This window comes from Juglans microcarpa x Juglans regia, chromosome 4S (genome assembly GCF_004785595.1).
Source record: "Juglans microcarpa x Juglans regia isolate MS1-56 chromosome 4S, Jm3101_v1.0, whole genome shotgun sequence".
NCBI lineage: Eukaryota > Viridiplantae > Streptophyta > Magnoliopsida > Fagales > Juglandaceae > Juglans > Juglans microcarpa x Juglans regia.
The window spans coordinates 9,075,366-9,087,903 of record NC_054601.1 but is presented as its reverse complement, the minus strand read 5'-3'; the positions used below and the strand labels follow the sequence as shown (position 1 = coordinate 9,087,903).

The window sequence follows — 12,538 nt, the reverse complement described above, 5'->3', positions numbered from 1 at the left end:
TTATTTGGAAACAAATTAAAAAATATTTCCTAACGTAGAAATGATGATTATTTGAATTTTTAAATATTATTACTATATCCTTGAAAATTTGAGATTTGTAATTATATGAGAGTTTTGTATGGGTATTCTCGTCTATTAGTCTTTTTAAAATTTAAATTATGTTCGACATTATTTAGAAAAACACGTTTGATGAAAAATACTTTAATATTGAAACATCCAAACTATTTAATTTTTTTACCAAAGAATTTTTAAGACCATTTAATAACTTTTTAAGACTTTTCCGTAATCTCAAACTAGGCTGAGCTTGGGACAAACTCTTTTTCTAGGCTTATTATTTTTTATCACTTATTTATTATTCTACAATATATTTAAAATTTTATTTTTTTAAGTATTTTTTTAATATTCTTAATCATTAAGAAAAAAATTTAAAAAATATAATTTTATTAATAATTACTTTCTTAACTATTAAATAAAAATAAAAATTAAAAAAATAAAGAAATAAAGAGAATAATAAACGGTTAGAATCTGCAAATTTATGGGAAGAATCTGTAAAGGTACCAAACACACGGAAAGAAGAAGAAAAGTAGACAACATCCATTGGAAGAAGAAAAGCACTCTCATCGAGATTTGGGTCCGATTGGGGTAGGATAAAATAGTATTTTTAATAATATTATGAATGTTGAAAAATATAGAAAATGAATGAAAAAAAAAATGCTGATATCGGGGACCATCTCGGGCTTGCACTGTTTTTGGAAGAAACTTTTGATCAATTTTCTTTATATTTTACATGAATATTTATTTTATGACATCCATTGAGGATGCTCTTACTATATATGTGGTAGAGGGAGGCATTTGTATCGATCAAAATCTGAATCAAAAACCTATTTTCTTTTCTATCCTCGTCTTTTTTCTCGAAGTGAGCAATTCTAGTGTATTTTCTCTTCCTGACCCACGTCGAGATTGGTCGGAGATTTAAACGGAGGCGGACTCGGCTCAATGCTGTCGTCCCCAGCGTTGGCGGAGGTGCAGTACGTCAGGGCCAAGACGTCGGTGTGGTGGGACATAGAGAACTGCTCAGTTCCCAAGGGCAGCGACGCGCACGCGATTGCCCAGAACATCAGCTCCGCGCTTGCCAAGATGAATTACTGTGGTCCCGTCTCCATCTACACCTATGGCGACACCAACGGGATCCCTGCATCTGTCCAACAAGCCCTCTCCAGCACCGGCATCGCCCTCAACCACGTCCCAGCCGGTACTCCTTTCCTCCATCCACCTTAAAATATGTTGCGTATCCTCTTCCACCATTCTAATTCTGATTGTGGAGGAGGACGGTCGTCCTTCAAATCATTTACGATCTGGATTTTCCCAGTGTCGCATCGACTTTTCATTTCTCTCGACTAACTTTTGTTGTGAGAATTTGGTTTATTTCTGCTTTTTGAGTTCAAAATCAAATACCCGCCTGGTTTATCCGGTGCCAATTATGTAAAACTTGAGCATTTCTGCCTCTTTGTTATCGATTCTTTTCTTTTTCAACGATTTTTTATTTTGTTGATAACATGTGTAAGAAATTGTTTTTTGATCTTGTGCCCAATGAGGGTTGAAGTCATAGACGATCAAGTATTATTGTTATTTATGTGAAACTAATTTTAATTATTAGGCATCAATTGCGGACGGTAGTGAGATGATATTAGATGATTTTAGATAAAAGTTGAATAAAATATTTTTAAAATATTATTTTTTAATATTATTATTATTCTGAGATTCAAAAAAATTGAATTGTTTATTATATTTTGTATGAAAATTTTAAAAAATTATAATAATGAGATGAGATGAGATGATATGATATGATATGAAACTCTCTGAATCTAAACGAGGCTAGGTAAGATTGTGAATTTGTGACGATGTTTGAATGTGTATTTGTTCTCATTGACACGTCAAGGTATGTTACAGGTGTGAAAGATGCTAGTGACAAGAAGATATTAGTCGATATGCTGTTCTGGGCAGTAGACAACCCTGCCCCTGCAAACTTTATGCTAATTTCGGGAGACAGAGATTTCTCTAATGCGCTCCATCAACTGCGCATGAGGAGGTATAACATACTTCTAGCGCAGCCGCAAAAAGCATCCGCACCCCTGATTGCTGCAGCGAAGACTGTGTGGCTTTGGACTAGCCTCTCTGCCGGAGGACACCCACTTTTGAGTGGTGAATCATCACAGTTCGCTAATGGTCATCATAACTCTACTAGCAGTTCTGAAACCCATTCTTCTGGAAATCAAAGGCCTTCCAGTAGTGCAAGGGCTGGTGATAACAAAAGTAAGGGGAAGAATGGTCGAAAAGCCACAAATCAGTCAAGCACGTCATGGGCCTCAAGCGTGCCAGCTTCAACTCAAGAGAGTAAAAACAATGATTATCCTTACCAACGGGAACGTACAGAACCCAACCAGTTTAAGAAAGCCCCACGTATTGATCCAGTAGTCTCAGTAAATTCTCATAGTCAGGGTGGTTTTCGCCCAAATGCTCCTCCTAGACATGATGGCCCCGGGCTTTTTCCAGTTCGACACACAAGTATGCCTGAATCACCCGGCTATCCTCAAAATCCTCCTCCTAATGGCCATCATCGACGTGGAGAAGAATTTAGGCCTAACTCTACTGAATCTCCATACCCAGCTCGCGTAAATGTAACACAAAAGGGCCATGGCCAGACATTTCATCATCGTGATACTATGAGCAACAGGTATCCTCGCGGACCTGGATATCGACCACCAGCAAACAGATAATGTTCTGTGTGGTTTCTCTATTTTCTGCGAAATAAGAAAGGGGAGAGAGATATGAGAGCAACAAGTCCTCTAGCAGGTAACGGAGGATTATAATGAATGGAATTTCATTTTATTTTATGATGAAATCGGCGTTATGTATACTTTTTGAAAAAACCTTTGACTGGTTGGGCTTATAACCCATTAAAAATAGCCTGTCAATAGTGTTCTGCCATGTACCCTTCTCAAGTTAGTGATGGTGTGACTGCACTTCACCCATTTTTTTTTTTTAAGAGTTGGAGTCACATATTCAGGAATGACCCCTCCCCACTTTTATTAAAAACTCTCACTTATGGTGGAGGAACAACCTTAATTACATCAAAGAATCACCAACAATGTCCCAACAAAACTTAACGTCTAACATACGGAATACCCAACCTATCCGTTCTAATAAGACCCCTAGACCTCCGTAACCCGTACTCCTCACTCAAGAAATCTCAATTCCCACAATTAAAACTAAATTTTGCCAAAAAATCTGCTGTCATATTTGCTTCTTAAATACATGAACAAACTGAATATTAAAGGTAGAAATAATAGACTGAGCTTCCTCTCAAAAATCTCACAAATACTAATAGTTACAGACCCCGAGATGAACCAACCAATAACAACCCTAGAATCCGACTCCACCACCAAATCCCTCAACCCTACTGTTGATATAGACGTAACCCATCTAGTAAAGCACGACACTCAACAATGGTGTTCGTAGCATGCCCATAACAATGTGCAAATCCCCCAAGTACCCGACCATTTGCATTCCGAACAACACCTCCACCACCAGATACATCTGGGTTCCCAATTGAACCCCCATCCACATTAAGCTTAATTTTGACCACTTCCGGCGAAGACCAAGAAATCAATTTTGGCCTTCGCTCAACAACCGGCACCAATGGACAATTAAGCTCACCCAAAACTCGTTTATCAATTGATGTTTATCAATTGAACCCAAACTCTTGAATTTTCACATCAACATGGACAAACTAATGACCAACCCTTTGACTATGCGAATAATTCCCCTCCAATCATATTTCACATCCTCCATACGAGCCGCACATCTAGCTCTCCAAAGAGCCTAGAAATAAGAATAGGAATAATACAACGAAGCCAACGAACTTGTAAGCAATAAGAAGCACGACTCCACCAAATATTAACAACCCCAACCCAAGTCCGCGTAGAAGGTAGATGAATACCAAAAATAGCCGCGAAAAAATCCCAAACCTTCCTTGGACCCTCTCCATCACAAAGAACATGATCCAATGACTCAATCTTATTTGACAAACAATGACATTTAAAGGCAAGAGAAATACCAAGTTGTTGAATAGAATCATCCGCCGGAATGGCATTTTGACGTGCTCTCCAACATAAAAATGACATATTCTTTGGCACATGGTCTTGCCATAGCCACTTCTGCCAATTACAAATAAAACCATGAGATCTAACAAGCTGCCAAGCCGATTTTGTGGAAAAAAGACCATTAGTCAAATGCTTCCAAACCAGCACATCCTTCCCCTCACGAATACGCATTCGTGATTGATGAATTTTCTCTATTATTTCCTCATCCACAATTTGCCACAACCACCCATAATTCCACATAGCCCCATCCCATACTTGCTGAACCTGTAAATTGGGCTCTCCCACAATAGGTAACTGATCAACAATAGGACCATCTCCAAGCCAATTATCAAGCCAAAAATTTAAAGATCCTTCTCTAACCAATCATCTGGAATTGCTAAACATCAAAGGCAAGACTTGCACAACCCCCATTCCAGAATCGGGAACCCTTCGGTACTACCATAGTCGTTTTAAAAATATGCTCATTTCCAACATACTTAGAAGTAAAAAATTCCGACCAAATAGAACCACCACTAATTAATTTACATGTAAACTTTATAAACAAATATTTTTGAATCTCAGAAAGATCCTGAATTCCCCATCCACCCTCCTCAATCGGCAAACAAACGTGGCTCCACGAAACCCACTTACGCTTTTTAACTTCTATGCTCGACCCTCAAAGGAAATTTGCAAAAATTGACTTAAGCTTTGCATATATTCCTTTCACAAATTTAGCACAGACAATAAATGAATAGGCATGCTATTCAGAACATGCTTTATAAGGACAATTTTACCACCGAATGAAAGTAACCTACTCTTCCAACCAGCCAATTTTTTTTTAAATTTCACCAACAAAGGCTCAAACATACGTAAAGTCATCCTCCCTACATATAAGGGCATACCCAAATAAACACATGGCCAAGCACCTTCCACAAACCCCGAGATACGTAGAAGCTGTATTTCTTATCCATAGGAATATTAGAGGAGAAAAAAATAGAAGACTTACTTGGACTCACAAACTGTCGCGATAAGCTTTCATACTTGCTAATCACCCTCATCAAGTTACAAATAGATGCTTTTCCACCATTAGCAAAAATCAAAAGATCATCAGCATTATATCTGGATTCCCCCATTCGGATTAAAATACTTAACTTTCCCCAAAATAAATTCTTTGTGAAGCATCCGCGACAACAACTCTTCAGATAAAATAAATAAATATGGTGAAAGGGGATCCCTTTGGCGAATCCCACGTGACGGCTTAAAAAAACCTTTGGAACTTCCATTCATCATAATTGAAAACATAGGTGAGGAAATAACATTAAAAATCAGCGATCTCCACTTTTCTGAGAAGCCCAACCTGCGCAATACTTCCATAAAAAACCGCCAACTAACTCGGTCGTACGCTTTTGCCATATCAATTTTCATCATGACATTCCCCTCTCTAGTCTTCCGATTCATCCCATATACAAGTTCTTGTGCAATAGACATATTATCAAAAATACTTCTACCACGAATAAAAGCAGCTTGTTCCAACGAGATAATACCTCCAATAATAGGAGCCAGTCTAAAAATCATGATTTTAGTCATGATTTTATAAACAACCGAACACAAGCTAATAGGCCGAAATTGTCCAAACCCCCTTGGTGCATCAACCTTTGGAATCAACACAATATTAGTAGCTCCAAAAAAATTAGATAAAGGAATACCTGCAAAAAACTCCTTCGCCATATCAAATAAATCATTCTTCACTATTTCCCAAGCAAGAATAAAAAAACTTGCCGAGAACCCATCAGGACCGGGGCTACTATCTTGAGGAATTGACCACAATGCCGCTTTGACTTCATCTAATGTGGGTGTAGCACACAAACTAGCATTTTGAACCTCAGAAACCACAGATGTGATAAGACCAAAGATCTCCTCATCCCACTCAACCGAAGAAGCTGTCAATAGATTGTGGAAAAAATTAACCGCCGCTTCATGGACCTTTTCCGCCGACTCCAACACAACCCCTCATCAAGCTCCATATGTTCAATCAACTTATTCTTTTTTTTTTTTTTAACGCGCAAGGAAGCATGAAAAAAACCTGAGTTACCATCACCCTCTGACAACCACTTGATACGAGATTTTTGGCAACCCAAAATCTCCTCACGCTGCAACCATAGAAGATGCCGCTTGCACATCAATAGTTCATTTTCCTGAGACTGAGAAAAATCCGTTCTCACTAAATCTTCCAACTCTACCAACCGAGCCTCAAGATTTTTAATTTCCAGTTCAACTCGCCCAAAAGATTCAATATTCCACTTCCTCAAAATTTTCTTTAAACATTTTAACTTCTGACTCACCCTCACCATAGCACATCCCTCCACCTCTTGGCTCCAACACTCATTCACCAATAGTAAAAAACCTTCATGCGTACCTCACATACGTTAGAAATGAAAATACTTTACGCCACCTCTCCTTTCCCTTGTTAACTGAATCAACATAGGACAATGATCCGATGATGATCGAGGCAAGTACTCCAAAAACACATCTGGAAAAGAATTAAGAAAAGACGAGTTCACCAACGCCTTATCTAGCCTTGCCCAAATCCTTCTCCTCCAAGTCTACCATTACACCAAGAGAATTTCTGACCACCTGACGGAAGCTCAATAAACCCACAGTCTTGAATACAAGCATTAAATTCCGCTTTAGCCCGAGGACCTCGCAACAAACCCCCCACTTTTTCAGAATCACAACGCACAATATTAAAATCACCCCCAACAAAAAATGGCCTTTGACCCGCATCAAGACTTCCTAAGTAATCCCAAAGCTCCTGTCGCTTGATCTGAAAACAGCTCGCATACACAAAAGTAACCAGCACCTGCACACTTCCACACACAAACCACCCAGAAAAACTTGATCAGAAACATAAATTAATTCAAAATCCAAACCAGCTTCCCAAAAAAGCTAGATTTTACCCATACATCAACATTATTTAGAAAATTAGGCAATTGTAACCACCTCGCCCACTATCGACCTTTATTAGCTACAAGAAAAGGTTCTAAAAGAGTCACCACAGAAGGTCTACTTTCATTCAAAATATGTCGAAGCCTACTTTTTGACGAAAGAATTCTCCTAATATTCCATAAAAGAATCTGCATAAGGAATTAAATAAATTTTTTGGACCGAGTTCTCCATCCCAAAACAATCGATGTATCTTTCTTTTTCACACCCCTTAACTTCTTCAAAGGAATATTCAATTCCGAATCTAATTCGAAACATTTACTCTCCAACTCCTCAAATTTATCATCTGGTTCTCCCTCAGATAGAGAACACCATCTATTCATACCACCTACACTCTGCATTACCCCCCAGTAGCCAAACGAGCAAGCTCAAACTCAAGTGCCTCATCTACCACTCTCAACGAGCTTCTTGGAGACAAACATGCACTCTCCAAACACTAAGGAACTGAATTAGTGACTGAATCCTTTTCAGAAATTTGAAACCAACTACCTGAATCTTTACGCCTACCAACTTCTATAGAGTTAGCCGCACCACCACCTTCAACCACATTAATACCCCCATCATCGGCCAACTGAAATTGACTTTTAGTCACCACCTCCCCCCCCCCCCCCCCCAGGACCCACATAAAGAACATCGAATGACTCAGTCTCTAGCAACTGCCTACAAACACTGATACTCTTCAGTATTTCTGCTCGACGTGATTCCGAACAAATTCCTTCATCACCTGCTTCCTTCTTCGAGTTTTCCTCCTGCCTTATATTTAAGGTTTCCTCAGCATCCTTCACCCCAACTCTCTTCCAAGTTTGCTTAACCTTATCTCTAACCCCGTCTACTCCGCTCCAACCCCAGAGTCCATCTGCTTTGGACGTTCTCTCCTATTGCATGTACTCTCTTGATGTCCCTGCTTACGACACAGTGCGCAAAACAGAGGCAACGAATCAAATACTACCTCCTGGTAATGGCTGGTTGTAAGCCCCGGAGCACCCAACCAAAAATACTTCTTCACCGGCTTAGACACATCAATTTCAACACATATTCGCGCTACCTCCGGCCTAGTTACGCATGCTGTTGCATTATCCCTCTTCAAACATTTTCCAAAACCCCCACCAATTGTCCTCAACATCGACTCATGAAAGAAATTTGGTGGCAACCCAGGCAAGGTAACCCAGACCGGAACAAAAGGGGAATCTTCCTCCTCTACAAAATTAGGCGTCCAATGGGTAATGTGATACGGAACCCCCACAAGATCTGAGTTCCCATGGGCCACAACGGATATGAAATCCTCTTCATTTTTCAGCCGAACAAAAATATTTCTGGGATTCTTCAACTGCCCAACAACAGGCATGGAGCGCAAATTCCATCGATTCTTGATGAAACCACGAACGTGATCTAGTGAGGGACGCCTACCCAAGAATTTTAACACCACTAAAAATCTAAAAGGTTCTGCTGATTACTTTATTTCAGTCCTGGAGAAAAGAAAAAACATCTCCCCATTTGCATATCGCGCCTCCCTAAAAGAGATTTCCACCTTAGAAAGCATTTGAGGTCGCACCACAACCACATCCACGAACCCAGAACCAGACGAACCACCCAATCGGATCTCCACCTTCTCCGACGTTTTTTGGTCAGAACCCCCTCTTGTAACCCCCTGCCTCACCACCAAAGTTGTAGGGCCAGCGATAGATGCCATACGAAATCGCCCTCAAAGTCGAGACAAAAAGGGTAAATGTCATTTTATTATATGTTGCATCTTTCCATTCGCCTCATAAAGGAGTTGGGGGATGCACTTCACCCGATTATTTGAACATTCATGTCTAGCATTTGAATTTCCAGGTTCCCTATGGTGTGACCCCCGACTCATCGCCAGGGACACCTTTCACAACGGTGGCAGCGAATTGCACAGCCCCCTCTCGCAACCGTGGCAAGGAGACGGACAACCCTCATCTCGCGACAGATCCAGAAACCTAGTGACATATTCACCGAATGGTTCCATTTTTCTTATTTCTGAGAATTCTTCTTCTTTGATTCTCTCTTCACATCGTTCACTTCTTCAGACTAGAACATTTTCCAGTTTCTTCGATTAAGCAATTGCTTCTCTCTTCAAAATTTTGACTGTGTTATTTCCATCCGAAGAAATAAGCTGATTTTACATACTCGTTGATAATAGACGATTTTGTGGATTAATATTTGGAAGGTTGTACTACTTTTTGTGAGCTTTTACTGAGGTCTTAACATTTTGAAGGTTGGGTTCTGCAGTGAGGATTGGTATGGTAGAATGGATTTGTTGCGGGTATTTTGCCCTAATTTCTTGCTCTGATATTGTGTAATGGAGGACAAAGTTCAAGGTCCAATAGAAGGCATTTAGATGAGTGTGTTAAAGGTTCATTTTTTGTATGGTGTTCAGTACATCGTGCTGGGACCCGTTGTTTCTTATCATACAAAGTTTTGCATTGAACTTGTGCTCTCTTGAGAATTTGTTTGGGTAACTAGTAATTAACGTCGATGCAACGATGTTTTGAAATTCTGTTTTTCACTCGAATCAAGTAGGTTTGGCTGAGATGTTTAATGAAGAAATATCGGTACACCGGACTCATTCAAAGTCATTATAAGTTATTTTTAGACTTTAGTAACTCTTCTATATCCACGAAAGAAACTAGTACTTCTCGGTATAAGTAGAATATGGTTATGTCAAACCACAAACTTGTTGACTATCCACTTTTTACCATCTTTTTTTTTTAGACCCATCAAAGCTTTACATCCAATTTCTGTTTCAGCAGGTTCATGAATTGTTCGTTCTTTTTCTTTTCGATTTACCCATCGAAATCCTTCCCTTGTGCAAACATAGTATACTGCACATAGTTTTTTTTATCATCTTTCGGCAACTGAGTATGATTCGTCCGAATTGTAAAACATTTTCGTCTTGCATATGCCTTATAAAATGTTTGCGCGTCTTCCACATCGTCAAATAACATACCAATGAATGGCTTCAAATGATCACTACTCACATTGACTCCATCTTCAACATTTATACCATCTTCAACATTCACCACATCCACAACATTCACATTACATTGAACGTGTACACTTTCAGCCTCAAGTTTTTCATTATTAAAAGAAGAAATTTGTTCATTCCATACAAAACCATAACATTAAAAAATCATTAATTAAAATATGTGATTAACTAAGCAAGTAAGCATTATTATTAGAACTTGTTTTGTAGCATTAGATTTTCAAATATTGCATTCCAAAAATACCAGGGCAACACCAAGGTCAATATTGTCAGCCATGAACAACTGTGTGGGCGATAGTGGTGCGACGGTGGTGCAAAATCTGTGTAGTTGAGAAGCAAGGGATGGATTCAATGCAAGGTCCAGAGCAACCAATATTTTGAAAGTGATTTCGCAGGTTGTATTCAAAATAATTTCTTACATGTAGTGAGCAGTGATTTTTTGACGAGAATGGGTTGAAATCTGTCAGACCGAGATGGTGGCAGTTGAACTTCCAAAGCTCTTGGGTGGCGGTGCAAATGGATGGAAGAGATGACCGACCCCTTGCAAGGAGCAGTGATTTTCGATTCCGACGGAAGAGATGGCAGGGTCTAGGTGAGATGAGTTTCGAAAGGCAGGGGTTGTGTGATTCGAACGGTAGGGGCTGTGTGACCTAGCTTTCTAATCGTGTATGACTGCATCTATACCCATTTTTTGTGTGATTTCTAACGTGGCTGATGATAATAGGAGGGTTGATTATCTCTAATAAACGGTTGGACAGCTTAGAAGTGACTTTGTTAAAATAAATGTCAAATTTTTGTCCAAATTTAAAGATTTTAAATAGGAAAAACATAAACATATAAAATAAATATTATAAATATTATCTGAAATATTTGTACAAATAAAAATAAATGTGTAAAGCTTCCAATATATATACTTTATTTAAAATTATTAAGTTTAAATAAAAGTAATTTTATAATTTAATATAGAAGTGTTCATCCGGGTTCCGACCTGGGAACCAGGGTATACTCGGACTGAAACCCGGGTCGAAACCCGGATCGGATTGGTCCTGGTCAGACTCGGGCCTGAACCTGGGTGGATCCGAGTTTTTAAAACCTGGAAATCCGGGTTCCGGATTGTATCTGGAATTTTTTTTTTTTTTTTAATAAAACCCTTTAGTAAATATCAACACAAAGATGAAAGAAGGCTTTTTAAACTTAAAAGGCCATCGACTTGACCATCAAGAATTCCAGATACACTAGACTCAAGCTGTGGGGTTTATGGAAATTTCTCTTGGACTCAAACAGAGCATGGATGAGTACATTATTTATACATACAGAGAGTGAAAAGGACGAAGTAAACAAATTTGGGCTTTTTTCCTTTAACTTTCCCAACAACCAAACATATTCATTAAAATAGAGAATCAACGAATCCATAAACAAGTCGATACCCAAAATAGATTAAAAAAAAAAAAAGTTTCCAAACATTCTAAAAAAAAAGGGCCACCAGCAAACAGATGGTCAAAGCATCCATTCACCACCGCACGACCTATCTCAACGACAAACAGATGCGGCAACGACGAAGGAGATGTGGAGAAGGGGTCACAATGGCGGCAGCTAGGGACCTTGGGTTTCTACTTCTGCCACAGCACAATGAGAGAGAGAGAGCGAGAGACTAAAGAGAGATGCGGTGACGGCGAAGGAGATGCGGCGACGGGGTCACGATGGCGATGGCTAGGGACCTAGGGTTTCTGCTCAGCAGCGCAACAAGAGAGAGATAGAGGCTAGAGAGAGAGAGAGAGAGAGAGAGAGAGAGAAGTGAGTCGAAGTGAGTCCGAGGGCGTGGGTTTAACCAAATCAACAGGTTTTTTTTTTAAAGGACCCGGGTACCTGGTTTAAACCAGGTATCCGGGTCCCTAACCCGTACCAAGACCGTATAGGTTTGGGTTTTGCAATCCGGGTTTCAGATCCGTTATGATCCGAGTCGGAACTCGGAACCAGAATATGGTTTTTCGAGTTTCGGATCGGGCCTGGAAAAAACCCAATCTAGATGATCAGTACTAATTTAATACATCATGATAATTTATAAATTTTTTTTTATGATTTTTTTTTTAAGTTTAACATTTCTTTAAAAGTGATAAGGCATTTCTTTATATGTACTGTTTTCTTTATTCATATTGTTGCCGTATCAATAATTTTCTCCGTTGAGTCATTTTGATGCGTTTATAAGTTTGGTCAACGTACCATAAATAAGTGGGTCGGTGGGTAATTGATGGGAATCGTAAACGTAACGCGGGCCTTATGTTTTTTCGACACGTGGATTATGATTTGGAAAACAGTTCTATACCTCCTGCCTCAAAGTTATCGCCATCGCTCGGTCGTTTTAATTTTTTTTAATGATTAAGAA

General features: G+C 39.2%; 1 protein-coding gene across 2 annotated transcripts; it reads left to right on the top strand.

Annotated features, from left to right (window-relative positions):
* The first annotated feature begins 783 nt into the window (after window positions 1-783).
* LOC121263340 lies at window positions 784-9,578 on the top strand. Of its 2 annotated transcripts, XR_005940246.1 has the most exons (3): window positions 946-1,252; window positions 1,951-2,853; window positions 8,979-9,578. XR_005940246.1 is itself a non-coding variant. In XM_041166177.1 (2 exons), the coding sequence occupies exons 1-2, from the start codon at window positions 997-999 to the stop codon at window positions 2,775-2,777; spliced, it is 1,083 nt and encodes a 360-aa protein (XP_041022111.1). In that variant the 5' UTR covers window positions 784-996; the 3' UTR covers window positions 2,778-3,029. The 2 variants fall into 2 exon arrangements, 1 of the variants encoding a protein (XP_041022111.1); XM_041166177.1 differs by lacking the exon at window positions 8,979-9,578 and having other exon boundaries at window positions 784-1,252; window positions 1,951-3,029.
* The last annotated feature ends 2,960 nt before the right edge of the window (window positions 9,579-12,538 follow it).